Source organism: Balaenoptera musculus, chromosome 20 (assembly GCF_009873245.2).
Source record: "Balaenoptera musculus isolate JJ_BM4_2016_0621 chromosome 20, mBalMus1.pri.v3, whole genome shotgun sequence".
NCBI classification, from domain to species: Eukaryota; Metazoa; Chordata; class Mammalia; order Artiodactyla; family Balaenopteridae; genus Balaenoptera; species Balaenoptera musculus.
This window is the reverse complement of record NC_045804.1, coordinates 12,539,490-12,554,542: the sequence shown is the minus strand read 5'-3', so window position 1 is coordinate 12,554,542 and position 15,053 is coordinate 12,539,490. Positions and strand designations below refer to the sequence as shown.

Below are 15,053 nucleotides of genomic sequence, written 5' to 3'. Positions count from 1 at the left end.
TTGTTCAGGACAAGGAAGCTGAGGACCTGAGAGGAGTGGTCCCTGCCCCACAGGTGGCAGAGGGAGAATGTGAGTAGCACCAGCCAGCTGTACACTCACGGCCCCGACCACACTGCTGTCTGCCTGAGTGGGAGCAGCCTGAGGCTCTGCCACGGAGAAGGTGGGAAATGTCCCAATGGGCACAGAGAGGGAGGTCGGGTGTTTGCAGCAGGAGCCGTGGGGCCAGAGCAGTGGCTGGAAGGAGACAGAGCAGGTGCATAGCAGAGCCAGTGGTGGCTTGAAAAGCTGGGAACTGTGAGTAACAGAAGAAATAACTTCATTCTGAAAGTAAAAGTAATATGTGGCCACCGCAGAAATTTTACAATTTAATTTAGCACAGTGTTCTCTGGAGTCAAGTGGGCCCAAGGTTCACCCCAGCTCAACTCCTCCTTGGCCGGACCTCTTGGGTCCCCTGTGGTGCCTTAGTGGGAAGTTGGTGACAGCGTGTGTCATGTGCTTGCTCAATGCCAGGGCTGAGCGTTGTGGCCGGGTCAGACCCATGGAGGCCGCGTGCGTGTCTGTCATCAGCGTGTGGCTTTGTGTGGTCGGGTGGCCCCCGAGAGCTCGTGTCTCTGTTTCCTCATCTGTGTGACGGGTACCCCGTGAACGCTTGGCCCACTGCGGGTGGATGTGAGCTCTGCAGATGTGAGCCAGCATCGCTTGGAACAGAGAAGAGAACAGATCGTGTCTGTCCAACACTCAGGCGTTTTAGTGTGTTTCCTTCCAGCCACCTGTATCTCCATATCTCATGTATGTTCCTGTGCCCATACTGTGTTCATATAGCTCAGGTCATGCTATATAACGTTAATTCTTTTTTAAAGTTTCCATAAATATTTCTCACATCATTAAAATTCTTCAAAAATGCAGGACTTCCCTGGTGGCACAGTGGTTAAGAATCTGCCTGCCAATGCAGGGGACACGGGTTTGAGCCCTGGTCCAGGAAGATCCCACATGCCACGCAGCAGCTAAGCCTGTGCGCCACAACTACTGAACCTGCGTTCTAGAGTCCTGAGCCGCAACTACTGAGCCCACATGCCACAACTACTGAAGCCTGCACACTTAGAGCCCACACGCCACAACTACTGAAGCCCGCGTGCTCTAGGGCCTGTGTGCTGCAACTACTGAGCCCACGTGCTGCAACTACTGAAGCCCACGAACCTAGAGCCCATGCTCTGCAACAAGAGAAGCCACTGCAATGAGAAACCCACACACCATGACAAAGAGTAGCCGCCGCTCGCCACAACTAGAGAAAGCCCGCATGCAGCAGCAAAGACCCAACGCAGCCAAAAAGAGAATAAATCAAAAATAAAATTCTTCAAAAATGCAACTTAAATGGTTGTGTACTTTATTGTATGACCATGCCATGGTTTACTTCATCGTGCTCTCACTAATGGCCATTGGGATCATTTGCACAGATTCTTGTAATGCTGCATGGGCATGTTTGTGCGTCTCTGAACTTGTTAGAAGCTCGCGTTGTGTTCACATAGTCTTGGTCTCTCTCAGCAGGACTGGTCAAAGGTCCTCGCGAGCCCGGCTGGTTTGCTTTGCTGGTAAGCAGGATCCAGCAACCAGTCGGAAAGTCAGAAAGTGTCGGGATGGGACCTAGGCCTTGAGTGGGGAGTGAGCATGTGCTGCTTCCTAGGGGAGGACCTTCCTTCCTGCCCATTTGGAGGTTAGTGTGCTGATGGGGCAGCCGTGGAGGAGAGGAGCCGGGTGCTTTCTGCAAGCAAACATCCACAGAGGGCTGGGTTGTGCTGGGCCCAGACACAGAGAACTAGGCAAACCACAGGCTCCCTTCCTCTGTCCCCTCTTCTCTGGCACCCAGTTCTGTACAGGCAGTGTCTGAAGACAGTAGTTTCATAGAATTTGCCTGGTTTTCTAGTTGTTTACAGCCAGAGGGCAAGTCCTGTAGCAGCAAATCCCTCATGGTCAAAGGCAGAAGTCTCTCTTGCCATCATTTTCAAAGGAGATTTTCACTCAGGGTGACAGGTTTTTTTTTCTTTCTGCATATAGTTCCATTGTCTTCTAGATTTCATTGGTTCTCATGAGAAGTTGTCAGTTTCTTGTATTTGTTCTTCTGCAGGAACATAATGTGTCTTTTTTTCCTCTGGTCGCTTCTAAGAGGTTCTCTTTATCATTGTATTTTAGCAATTTGACCATGATGTGCTCTTTGGTGTGACTTTTTTTGTGTTTATCTTGCTTCAGGTTTCTTGAACTTCTTGGATCTGTGGACTTACGTTTTCATCAAATTGGAAATTTTTTTGCCAACAAGTTCTGAATCCTTTTCTGTCCCCCACAATGATCTGGGTTAGTGTGCGTCTGCTTCACATTATTCCGAGGTCACTAGAGCTCTGTTGTTATTTGTTCTTTTTGGTTTCTTTCACTCTGTGCTTGAGTTTGAATACTTTCTACTGCTATGTGTTTATGTTCCCTCATCTTTTCTCCTGTAGTGTCTGATCTGCTCTTAATCCCATCCTAGCCAGTGAATTTTTCCTTCAGACAGTATATTTTCCATCTCTGTAGATGCTATTTGGTTCTTTTTTGATATCTTCCATTTTTCTTTTTATGTTCATTTTTTTTTTTAAATCCTGGAGTACATTTATGGGAACTGCTTTAAAGTCCTTGACTGCCACTTAGCATGATGTCTTCATGGTCCTTCGCTGTTGTAGCATGTGTCAGAACATCGTTCCTTTTTATGGCTGAGTAGTGTTTCACAGTGTTACCCTTTGTTTATCCATCATCTGTTGGTAGACATTTGAGTATTTCCGTTTTGGCTACTATGAATAATGCTGCTCCAAACATGTGTACAGGTTTCTGTGTGTATGTATGTTTTCATTTCTCTTAGATCTATACCTAGGAGTGGAATTGCTGGGTTGTATAATAGCTCTGTGTTTAGTTTGTTGAGGAACAGCCAGACTGTTTTCCACAGCAGCTGCACCATTTTACATTTACAAGCCACTGCATTCCTTTACCTTTTACAGTGCACAAGGATTCCATTTTCTCCACATCCTCAGCAACACTTGTTACCGTCTGTCTTTTTTATAACTGCCACTCTAATGGGTGAATGATGGGTTTCTGACTAAAAAGGAAGGGTCCCCAAATTTCTCAATAAAAGTTATCTTTGAAAAACAGTGGTCTTGTCTTTATGAAACACAGAAGAAAAAGTTTTTTCATACTTCTGTCAACATTACCCACCTCCAGGACAGATGACGGGGAGCAGGGACGGGGGGCAGGTGGACACAGATGCAGCCAGCCTCAGTGCACAAGGGAGTCATTGGTTCTTGGCTGTGACCATTTTCTCTTCTTTCTTTTTCTTTTTCTTTTTTTTTTCCGTATTTGACAGATGCTTCTAAGGCATCAAGAAGAAGAAACAAGTAAAAGTTTTCCATCTACTGTGATCCAGCAGCTACAAGAGCAGAACACAAGCTTGCGAAATGTTATTGCACAAATGAGGAAAGAAATGGAAACTCTAAGCGATCAGATTCTTCCTTCTGCCCAGTTAGGAGGGAAGACCTCACAAACAAACCAGCCTGACCCAAAGGCAGCCGCTGATTCAGCTGTACCTGGTGAGTGAGGGGGAGGGGGAGGGGGAGGCTGAGGAGCCACCTCTACTGGGTCCAAAATAGGCTTCACTTGGAGTCTTATAAATGAACATCCCCTTTGATAGATTACTTCAAAATGTGACAGCTGCTTTTCCTCCAAGGGAAGGGATCTTAAGTCAAATATTTTATATACAATAAAAACTTTTTATTGGTAAGTGGAGGGAAAAAGTGAAGGATACACGCTCGACACACTTAAAAACCAGAGCCAGACTTGGACCAGGGGCTGGGTTGGCGTTGTGCTCTCCTGGAGTGGGCAGCTGGGGCTAGGGGAGCAGGCCCTTCCTCAGGGGAGCATCCAAGCCCCGAAGGTCGCCCAGCCCCATGCTATTTGGAGCAGGGTCTCGAGGGGTGGTGAGTGGAGGGGCAGCGCCTGAGACGGCTGCACTCAGGATGAGATGGTTGCGCTCAGGATGAGATGGTTGTGTCTGTGCGTCAAGGGTTGCAGGACTGAAGGAGGTTGAGTGTTTGCTCCTGATCGTGGGGCCCCCTCAGAGAGCATGGCGAGCTGGTCTCTGGAGGGGAGGGTATCACACAGACAGCACGGGACAGTCATGAGGGTCGGGCAGGGGAGGGCGGGGGTGGTAGATAAAGGGTGAGAGTGTAAACGCATGTGCCTGTGTGTTTACTGGGTTTTTTGGAAGATTATGTTCTGGCCCTTGAAGCAGAAATGCGAACTCTAAAGCATAAATTTAAAACATTGGAGGAACAACTAGAAGACGTGTTAGATCCTTCGAAGACGACCTCGTCCTGTGCTGGCGTTCAACCCAGTGTCCTGGCCTCCACAGACACCACCGGTGAGAATCCTTGTGTCGTGTCGTGTGCTCTGCCCAGTGACTGTCCAGTGACACAGCCCAAGGAGCTGTTGCAAATGTGCCACCCCCGGAGCCCCTTGTCCTCCTCCTGAGCCAGCCACTGTCCTGACTCCTCACCCTGTGGCTGAGTTTTCATATAAGTGGAATTACACGTGTGTACTCTTGTCTGGCTTCTTTTGAGCTGCAGTATGTTTTGGTTGATGGTCAGACTGTCTCCAGGCTATTCACACCATTTCCTCTCCCAGTAGCAGTCGTGAGAGCCGTTGCTCTGGTTCCTGCTGACACAGCACAGTTGGCCATCTCCTGTACAATATATCCTTGAATCTTATTTATTTTATACATAATAGTTTGTACTTCTTAATCCCCCACCCCTATCTTGCCCCTTCCCCCTTCCCTCTCCCCACTGGTAACTACTAGTTTGTTCTCTGTATCTGTGAGTCTGTTTCTTTTTTTGTTATATTCACTAGTTTGTTGTATTTTTTAGATTCCACATATAAGTGTTATACAGTATTTGTCTTTCTCTGTCTGACTTCTTTCACTTAGCATAATGCCCTCCTGGTCCATCCATGTTGTTGCAAATGGCAAAATTTCATTCTGTGACCAAGGAGGCAAGAATATACAGTGGAGAAAGGACAGCCTCTTCAATAAGTGGTGCTGGGAAAACTGGATGGCTACATGTAAAAGAATGAAATTAGAACACTCCCTAACACCGTATACAGCAATAAACTCAAAATGGATTAGAGACCTAAATGTGAGACCAGAAATCATAAAAGTCCTAGAAGAAAACATAGGCAGAACACCCTGCCATAAATCTTTTTTTTTAATAAATAAGCAACTATTTTTTTAAATTAATTAATTAATTAATTTTTTAAAAATTTTTGGCTGTGTTGGGTCTTCGTTTCTGTGCGAGGGCTTTCTCCAGCTGCGGCAAGCGGGGGCCACTCTTCATCGCGGTGCGCAGGCCTCTCACTATCGCGGCCTCTCTTGTTGCGGAGCACAGGCTCCAGATGCGCAGGCTCAGTAGTTGTGGCTCACGGGCCTAGTAGCTCCGCGGCATGTGGGATCCTCCCAGACCAGGGCTCGAACCCGTGTCCCCTGCATTGGCAGGCAGATTCTCAACCACTGCACCACCAGGGAAGCCCTGCCATAAATCTTAGCAATATTTTTTTGGATCCATCTCCTGAGGCATTGGAAGGTCTTAATTTAAGAGAAACTTATCCGTCAGTCTGTTGCTCTGTGATTGGTCCAGGATCACAGGCTTGTTCTAGTCTCCACTTTCATTACTCTTAACTTCCTTTTCCGACAACGAGAAGCCTGGCTCCCGACCTCCTCAGTACATTACTTCTTCTATCCAGTTCCTGGGTGTGAGCAGCCTCCCTAGCACGGAGGCCTTTCCCCACGTGGAGGCCCCACCCTTTTACCCAGGCCCTCCCGGGCTCTGACAGCCAAACCAGGCTGCCCTCCACCCTGACACCCTCGCCTGCTGGGCCGCCAGCCCCCAGGCAGATCGCCCACAGAGGGTAACCTCCTGCCACCGCCCATCTGATCGTTTATGGGGTCCATTGTTCAGGAAGGAAAGGAAAGGGCAGGCAGGACGCTCTGCCTACCTAGTCATCTTGTCCCAAATAGTGGACGTTTTATTTTTGTCTTTTCCAGTGCTGATAGCTTTTACTTTTTTCTCTTGTATTATTTCCCCTGAGTGGAGTTTCTAGTATGATGTTGATCATAGCTGGCTTTCTTCCTGATTCCAGAGAAAAACTTTCAACACTTTAAAGTTTAATATTTACGTTTTTTTTGTCAGATTAAGAAGGTTTCTTCCTATTCCTATGGTAATACAAATCTGTATGTTTTTGTCATGATTCTATCAGTTTTTGCTTAATGTATTTTGAAGCTTTGTTGTTCAATGTATGTACATTTATGTTTTCGTGGTGAATTCACCTGTATATCATTATGTGGTGTTCCTCTTCATCCTGGTAGTTTTCTTTCCTCTCAAGTCTACAGTCCAGTTTTCTTCTTTTTTTTTTTTTTTTTTTTTTTTTGGCCATGCTGCGCAGCATGTGGGGTCTTAGTTCCCTGACCAAGGATAGAACCCTAGCCCCCTGCATTGGAAGCACAGAGTCTTAACCACTGGACCACCAGGGAAGTCCCAGTCCTGCTTTCTTCTGATTGGTGTTTGCATGTATATCTTTATCGTCCATTTTCTTTTAACCCACCTCCATCATCGCATTTGAAGTGAATTTCTTGTAGGCAGCATGTAGCTAGGCAGTTTTGAAATCCATCTTGTGATACTTTAGCCGATGGGTTTAGAGTGTTTGCACTTGATGTAATTGTTGCTGTGTCAGGAGCCAAGGCTGCCATTTCACATTTGTTTTCTATCCGTCGGTTTCCTCTTTCCTGCCTCCACTGGGTTACTTGAACATTTTTTAGTGTTCCACTTTAATCTAGTTTTTCAGTGTATCTCTTTGGGTACTTTTTCTAGTGTTTGCTCTAGGGATTACAATATCCTTACTTACCACAGTCAACTCGTGTCAACACTGCAATTTCAAGTGGAATGTGGGGATCTTACCACCAGTCAGGCCCCATCACCCCCTTTATTGTCGCAAATACCACCCCTCTGTACATCGAGAACGACATCAGACAGGATCCTCGTTTTTGCTTTCAACTGTCAAACATAATTTTAAAAACTCAGGAGGAAAGGTATGGTCCATTCTTTTCCCAGATCCTTCCCCTTTCCATGACTCTTGATTCCAGGTTCCTTCTGTCTGAAGTACTTCCTTCAGCAGTTCCTTTACAGCAAGACTGCTGGTGACAAACTCTTGGTTTTTCTTCATCCGAGTTGTCTTTATCTCACCTTCATCCCTGAAGAGTATATTCACTGGTATAAAATTATGAGTTGACAGTTCTTTGCTTTCAGCACTTAAAATATACCATTTTCTTCTGGTGAGAAATCAGATGATCATTTCTGATGAGCAGTCCATCGCCTGTGAATCATTTCTCTCTGCCTGCTTTCAGAGTTTGTCTTTAGTTTCAGAAATCTGATTATGATGGTCTGTGCATAGATTTCCTTGGCTTATCCTTTTGACATTGAATCTGAAGGTGTCTCTTTTGACAAATTTGAGAAGTTTTCAACCATTATTTCTTCAAGTATTTTTTTCAGCTCCACACTGTTTTTCCTTTTGGGACTCCAATGGCAAGAGTGTTAGATCTTTTGTTATTCTCCCACAGGTCACTGAGGCTCTGTCTGTCTGTCTCTTTCCAATCTGTTTTCTCTATAGTTCAGATAGGAGAATTTCTATTATATCTTCAAGTTCACCAGTTCTTTCTTCTGTTGTCTCCATTCTCCTATAGAGCCCATACAGTGAGATTTTTATTATGGTTTCAGTTCTAAAATTTCCATTTTGTTTTTTTATCCCTTTGCTGAAACTTCCAGTATTCATTTGTTTTGAGAGTGTATCAGATTGCCTGTTGGAGTCGCTTTAATCTGTCAGCTTGTTGTTGTCTTTTTCCATTCAAGGTGAGATTTTCCTTGTTGTTGATATAATGAGTAATTTTGGATTCTGTCATGGACATTTTGAGTGTCGTGTCATGAAATCCTGATTGTCATTGAGTCTGTTTTAATTCTGCTTCTGTTTTACCAGCAGCCGTGCGGGTCTCCCTTTTCCTGGGCCTTGGTTCCTGGTTTGAGCTCAGTGGTGTCTCTGAGTCGTGTCTGCTCCAGCACCAAAGTTGGGAAATACAGGAAGGAAAAAACTCCAGGAACTCACTGTGGATCATCCTTTGATTCCCAAGGTCCCTAGCCTCTCTGCCTGCTTTTCCTCCCTGTTCAGAATCTCCTCATCTGGCTTGGTGTGTGGTGTCCAGGGCTCTCAGCTGTAATCAGGGAGAGGAGTGGGGTGGAATGCACACACTCATTTTGTTCAGAATGAGAAGCTTAAATTGGTCTTTGAATGTTAAACCAACCCTGTATTTCTGGAATAAACTCAACATGTGATATATTCTTTTGCTAATATTTTATTGAGAATTATCACATTTATGTTATGGGTAAGATTGGCCTATAATTTTCCTTCCTCTTGATGTTCACGTCAGGTTTTGTAATCAGGATTATTCTGGCCTCATAAGTAAGTTGGAAGATGGTTCACTATCTCTCTGTTTTCTGAAAAAGTTTATATTAGATTTATGTTAATTTTTCCTTAACCAATTGATAGACTTCAACTTTGAAACCACCTGGGCATAGAGTTTTCCTTGTGGGAAAGTTTTAAATTTTTAGTTCAGGTTTTTTTTCACAGTTAAAGGACTATCTAGATTTTCCTTTTTCTGTGTCATTTTTTGATGTTATAATTTGCTAGAAAATTGTCTATTTCATTTAACTTTTCAAAAATTTGGCATAAAGTTGCTTATGGGAGTGTATTCTCCACAAGTTTTCACAGCCCCCAGGATCTAAAGTAACAGCCTTTACATTTGCTATATTGTCTCTGTCCGTTTTTCCTGCTTAATCTCACCAGGGACTTAACTTTGTCAAAGAACCTCCTCTGGTCTTGTTCACCCTCTATTGCACGTTGTTTTCTGTTTCCTCAGCATCTAATACTGACTTTGTTCTGTCCTTCCTTCTACTTTATTTGCTTTTTTTCCCTCATTTTTGAAATGGATGTTCAGTTCATTTATCTTTCATCCTTCTTTTCTAAATATGCTTGTATGTCTGTAAATACTTTTGAAAGGACAGCATTAGATGCATTCCTTAAGTTTTGATAAGCAGTGCTTTTATGATAATTCAGTTCAAAGTAATTTCTAATGTCCATTGTGATTTATTCTTTGACCTGTGGATTCGTGGACATTTTCTTAATTCCCAGCCAAACGACTAGGAGGCTACACAGGTTGGCCTCTACCAGACACTAGCTGGTAAGGTTGGATTTTTTTCTCCACGAAGACTCCTGCTTTCTTGACATAAGGACTGTTCTTCATGTGCAGCTCATCTCAGTCTTTGGGGGCACCCAGCTGCATTCACTCAGCTTTAGAACATCTTAACGTCACAGCAGACCAGCAGTGACAGTAGGCATCCTTAGGGGAGGGCAGAGAAGAACACACCAATGCCCTGGACGCCTCAGATGTCCATCTCCTCAAAGGGAGGACAGGCAGTTGGAAGTTCCCAGGGCTTTAGGAGATGTGAGTCTGACAAAAATCACTCTCTCTGCAGGAGGAGCTGTGCCGGTCGATGGTCCATCCACGGGACTGGCGCTCAGGAGGCTTGGAGACAGGGCACATCTCCTGAGCTTCCTGGTGGCACAGCTCAGACAGAAGGTATGGCCACCCTCTGATGCTAGACTGTGTAGGTCTTCCGACTGAAGGCACTCCTGGGGTGGCACTGAACCCCAGGAACCTGCTGTGACCCCTGCGAGGAAGGGGTGGTGGTGAGGAGCAGCTGGTTCACCTCTCGTGTGTCCCTAGAAGGCACGCAGTGAGGACCTGGTAGATGAGAGAGGAGAGTCCAGGGCAGGAGGGGCAGTGCTGGCCGTCGATGCGCAGGGCCCCGTCTCTGCCCTCCCAGGACGTGCTGGGCGAGTCCCGGGACCCGTGTTAAACCCAGGCACCAAGCTGTGGCAAGAACATGTGCTCGTCATCACTATCTGTGACTCTAGATGCCTTGGCCAGTGCCGACCCTTTCAGTCCCCTGGCCCTGCCTTCCTGGGGGACGGGTTGTCACCAGGTGCTCGGCCGACCCACTGCTTCCTGGGGAGGCAGGACAGCTGGGCAAACTCCAGTGCAGTTCCGCCCTGGCATGATGGTGCTGGTGTCACAAACTGTGCTTTATTGCTATTAATTCATGATATCTTTTTTTTTTTTTTTTAGTGTTTTTTATTAAATTCTGGTAAAATATACATAACAAAGTTTACCATTTTTGCGTGTACAGTTCAGTGACGTTAAGTATATTCACAGTATTGTGTAACCATCACCAGGGTCTGTTCCCAGAACTCTTTCATCATTTGAACAGAAACTCTGTCCGCGTTAAACACTAACTCCCTGTTCCCCACCCCCAGCCCCTGGTAAACTCTACTCTTTCTGTCTCTATGGGCCTGAGTCCTCGGGGAGCCTCATATCAGTGGAATCACTCAGTACTTGTCCTTCTGTGACTGGCTCATTTCACTCAGCATAATGTCCTCAACGTTCATCCATGTTGTAGCAGGTGTCAGAACTTCTTTCCTCTTAATAACTGGAGAGTATCCCAGTATTTAGTGTACCCATTCATCTGCTGGACACTTGGGTTGCTTCCACTGTTAGGCTGCTGTGAATGTGGTGGACACATTCTGCCATGAATGTGGTCTGTCCAAGTCCCTGTTTCAGTTCTTCGGGGTATGCATGAAGGAGTAGAATTGCTGGGTCACAGGGTAATTCTATATTTAACTTTTTGGAGAACCACTAATGTTTCCACAGAAGCTGCACACTTTCCACCCCCAGCAGGTGCACGAGGGTCCCTGTGTCTCACGTCCTTACCAGCACCCGCTGCTTTTTCTGTCTTTTTGACTCTAGCCGTTCTAGTGGGTGTGAGGTGGACCTGACCTGTGGTTTTGATTTGCATTTTCCTGATGAAAAATGATGTTGAGCATGTTTTCATGTGCTTATCAGCCATTTGTATGTCTTCTTTGGAGAAATGTCCATGAATATCCTCTGCCCATTTTTAATCGGGTTGTTTATTGTCTTGTTGTTGAATTGTCAGAGCTCTTTGTATGTTCTGGATACAAGTCTTTTGTCAGATATATGATTTTTTTTTTTTTTTTTTTGCCACACCGCAGCATGTGGGATCTTAGTTCCCAGACCAGGGATCGAACCCACTCCCCCTGCATTGGAAGCACAGAGTCTTAACCACTGGACCGTCAGGGAAGTCCCCCAGATATATGATTTGCAAACTTTTTCTCCCATTCTCTAGCTTGTCTTTTCATGGACTTGACAGTGTCCCTGGGAACACAGTTCTTACTGCTGGTGCTGGTGGTGTCACGCCACTCTGTCGCCTTGTGACGTTTCTTTCCCATGAGGCCGTTTTCATGTGCCCTTTCAAGTCCATAAGTACATAGGTTACACCATCCTGCAGACTCTGCATCTTCCATGGAACAGAACACCTGGCTGGTGACAGACATTGCTTGGCAATTTCTGTCTTTTGTGGGGAGCAGGCAATGCCCAGAAATCAGATGCCTTGTCTTGGCTGAAAGTTCATTTTTGCTGTTGCAGTGGAGATGAACTGGACCACTTTTCTGTTTCTGGGATTACAGACCTATGTCACATATGAGAGGAGGGGGTCTTCAGATGCTTGCCCTTTCCCAGTTCTGCCCCACCATCGGGATTTTACATCCCCCCACATGCTAGAAACAGGAAATAAACATGTAAATAAGAGCTTTTAATCCTGTCTTGGTAATGATAGATGGTTTGATTATCCTGAGGAAAAAAGTCTACCTTGAAGTGTTTTTTGTTTGTTTTTTAGTTAACAGTATATGTTTATCAAATGGTCACCTTTTTTAGTGTATGTGAATAAATAGAATAAAATATTCATTACGAATTCTTTGTAGGAGTCCCTGGAATAGGAAGATATTTTATCTTCCTGAGAATAAAATTGGCAAGTCGAGGGTGTAGAGAGGTGTGTCTTTCTTTCTGCCTGTCCTTTTCCCCTCCTTATGCTGGGAGAGCAGACATTGTCGAGAGAGGTAGCTGAAGGACGGGGCGGCCCTGGAGCTCTGGCCAGGACTCTACTCGGGCACCTCCTAGCGGCCCCACAGCTGCCCCAGGTTGTTCGTGAAGCCAGGACTTCCCTTCCTGCCCCTTCCTACGCCTTCATCCACCTCTGCCTTTTGATAGGCTTGGGCCTCCCCACCCCTGCCCACGGTCACGTGCCCTTTGTCTCCACCTGGGACTAGGGCCCAGGAAGAGGGTTTTAAGGCCCACTGTCCAGACACCTCCGTGCAGGAACTCTCCCCAACCAACCTTGGGTCCAGTGTAGGCTCTGCTGCAGGTGCCCGCGTCCCCACCCTGGGGGCGACAAGTGGAGCCGCCTGGGAGCCTGGTTAGGTGGGACCGGAAGAGCTGCAGCTTGGCAGTGGGGCTGCAGGTTTGTGGGTGATGGAATTCGGCCAGAGAGGGGAGGCTGACCAGCATGTGTCCTGCTGATCTTTCTGGACGTTCTACCATCTACTGCTGCCCTTCTGTTACTTCCGTGTCCTCCCTGCAGATCTGTTCCAGACCCCTTCCCAGAGCTGGCCGCCTTCCTAACATTGTCTCTAAAACGGCCTCCCAGGTGCTGCGGGAACCCCTGGACATGGACACCATCCAGCGAGAGCTTCCCCACGAGCTGGACCAGGTGCACCTGGAGGTTTTGCAGCTGCGGAAGCAGGTGGCTGAGATTGAGAAGCATCTCAGGTCAGCCCGGAAGGAAGGCAGGGATGCTTCAGGCAGGCAGCAACCGCACGCCTCAGACACCGAGGCTGTCGGGGAAGAGGTGGGTGCCCTGTGGGTGCCCTGCGTCCTGTGCGGGACTGGTCTGGGGTGCAGTCTTGGCCAGTGAGGGGCCCGCCCGCCCTCTTCTTCCTTGACTAGGCTGGCTCTGTCCGGGCTGTTCTCCGCAGACGCTGTCAAGGGCTGCCAAGCCCCTCGTCCTCCAGGTCGCTGAGATCCCTTTAAAAGCACGTAGGGAGGCTGCACATGTGAAGAGGACCGTTCTGTGTCCTCTAACACAGGAGTCCTTGACTGTGTGCTTCAAGGGCCTGGGAAGCCCTGAAATGGATGCAACATGGTGGATTTTCCTTCCAGAGGACCCTCAGGGATGGATCCTGTGGTTCTCATGAGCTTCTCAGAGTGTTTGAGATGCTGTCCAGAGCACGGGCCACCAGGCCACCTGGCGTCCTGGTACTGGTCAGGCCCTTGGCACCCAGTTCCCCTCCAGTTCCGTGGCTGGGTTTAAGCCAAGGTCCCAGGCCAGGGCAAGAGCTCTGCAGCAGCACGTTGTCCCCACATGTCTGCCAGACAGGCCACCTTCCTGCTTCCTGAACACCGGGATGGAGATGCTGCAAAGAACGGGCTTTCTTCACAGGGTGTCGTGTGACACGCCTCCCGAGACCTGTCAGCTACCTACGGTTATTTGCAGTCACAGATGGTGACCTGCAGTGACCTGTGATTACCTGCATTACCTGCGGTGACCTGTGATTACCTGTGTTTCCTGTGGTTGCACATGGTGACCTATTCATAAGCAGAAGGTTTTAAGGACAGTAAAATGATGTCTGGAGGGCGTCAGGCAGAAGTAGCATCGATCATATGCCCCCCAGTGGTTCTCATCCCATGGGCCAAGTTTTGAGAGTGATACTTAAGGACACAAGAGGGACCAGGCTCCAGGACCTACTCTCGGGGACTGTGAAGGACCTGGAATGGAGAAGATGCAACCCAGGACACTATCTGGCTTAAGGAACATGATGGTGGGGCCAGCTGTGCCTTGGCAGGAGCGAACATATGAGGAGTGCCTGCAGAGGGAGATGGGCTGGTGAGGGGGAAGCCGAGGGAGCCTGAGCCCCGAGGGGGCACTAGAAGTGGGATACTGAACCCTCTGTGCCATCGGTAGGTGGATGCTGTCCCCAAGAGCCCCAGACCTCCCCACAGTCCTGTAATCTAGGAGTTAAGTCCAGAGGCTCCGGGCCCAGCTGGGCAGCAAATGCCATTGGTGATGTGTCTGCTCTCCCGCACGGCCACGGCTGTTCCAGGTGCTGCCAGGGGCTCGCTGCAGCCCAGGGACCCTTGCAGCTCTCCTGTTAGCAGCCCTCGCATAACTCTGATCCCCTTGTTTAGAGTGAAGGGGGAAGAAACCATGCAAATGAGTGGAAATTAAAATCGAGGTATTTAATCCCTTGGCAGACAGCCTGGGAGCTGAAGCAACTTGAGGCCCAAGGCCGCTCTCCCAAGGCCGCTCTCCCAAGGTGGGTGTTGAGTGAGCTCTCTGGGCCTTAGTTTCTGCATGGCTATCAGGGTCCCACCTCCTTCCAGGTCTAGGCATCCTGTGACCTTGGTGAGGTCACTCCCAGGGTGAGAAATTGGAGGCACAGGAAACCCTTTGCCCAGGCCAGGCCCACCCAGCCTCTGCTCGTAATTGCCCAGCTGTGTGTTGGGTGCCCAGAGAAGAGGATGTGGGCACCAGGCTTCTGAGGCTGGGGAAGAAGGTGGTCGGGAGGGCTAGGATGCCTCTGGGGCTCAGGCTGGGGTTGGAGTCACCACAGTAAACTCGTGGGTTACTTTAAAGAGAGAGGTGTGCACATATCCCGGCTCCGTCCACCAGGAGCCAAGGGGCAGTGGCTCCCCAGGGTGGGTGAGCGCACCCAGTGCCTAGATTGCATTCCCGAACTTCCTGCTCTACTGAGAGGAACCAGGGTAAGTGGCCAATTCCACCACGGAGACGTGACAGGGGTGCAGGAGCCAGCATAAATGGATCCCACTGACCAGATCCAAGCCAGTCAATCATGAAGTCATGGTTATCATCTACCTACTAAAACGGAGTCACATTCACTCTGATGCAAATAAACTGACAAGGAAAGGAAGGAGAGAGGAAAACTCTTCCTTACTTAGAACATCAACCAAGGAC

General features: G+C 47.8%; 1 protein-coding gene across 3 annotated transcripts in view; it reads left to right on the top strand.

Moving 5' to 3' along the window:
- CCDC57 (coiled-coil domain containing 57) overlaps positions 1 to 15,053 on the top strand; it is a 112,454-nt gene that overhangs the window by 38,910 nt on the left and 58,491 nt on the right. For 2 of the 3 annotated variants that reach the window (XM_036838396.1, XM_036838398.1), the window contains 4 exons: positions 3,383 to 3,605; positions 4,283 to 4,435; positions 9,645 to 9,748; positions 12,663 to 12,929. In XM_036838396.1, the coding sequence (XP_036694291.1) occupies positions 3,383 to 3,605; positions 4,283 to 4,435; positions 9,645 to 9,748; positions 12,663 to 12,929 (747 nt within the window). The remainder of the gene's footprint in view (positions 1 to 3,382; positions 3,606 to 4,282; positions 4,436 to 9,644; positions 9,749 to 12,662; positions 12,930 to 15,053) is intronic. The other variant, XM_036838397.1, reaches the window with a different exon arrangement.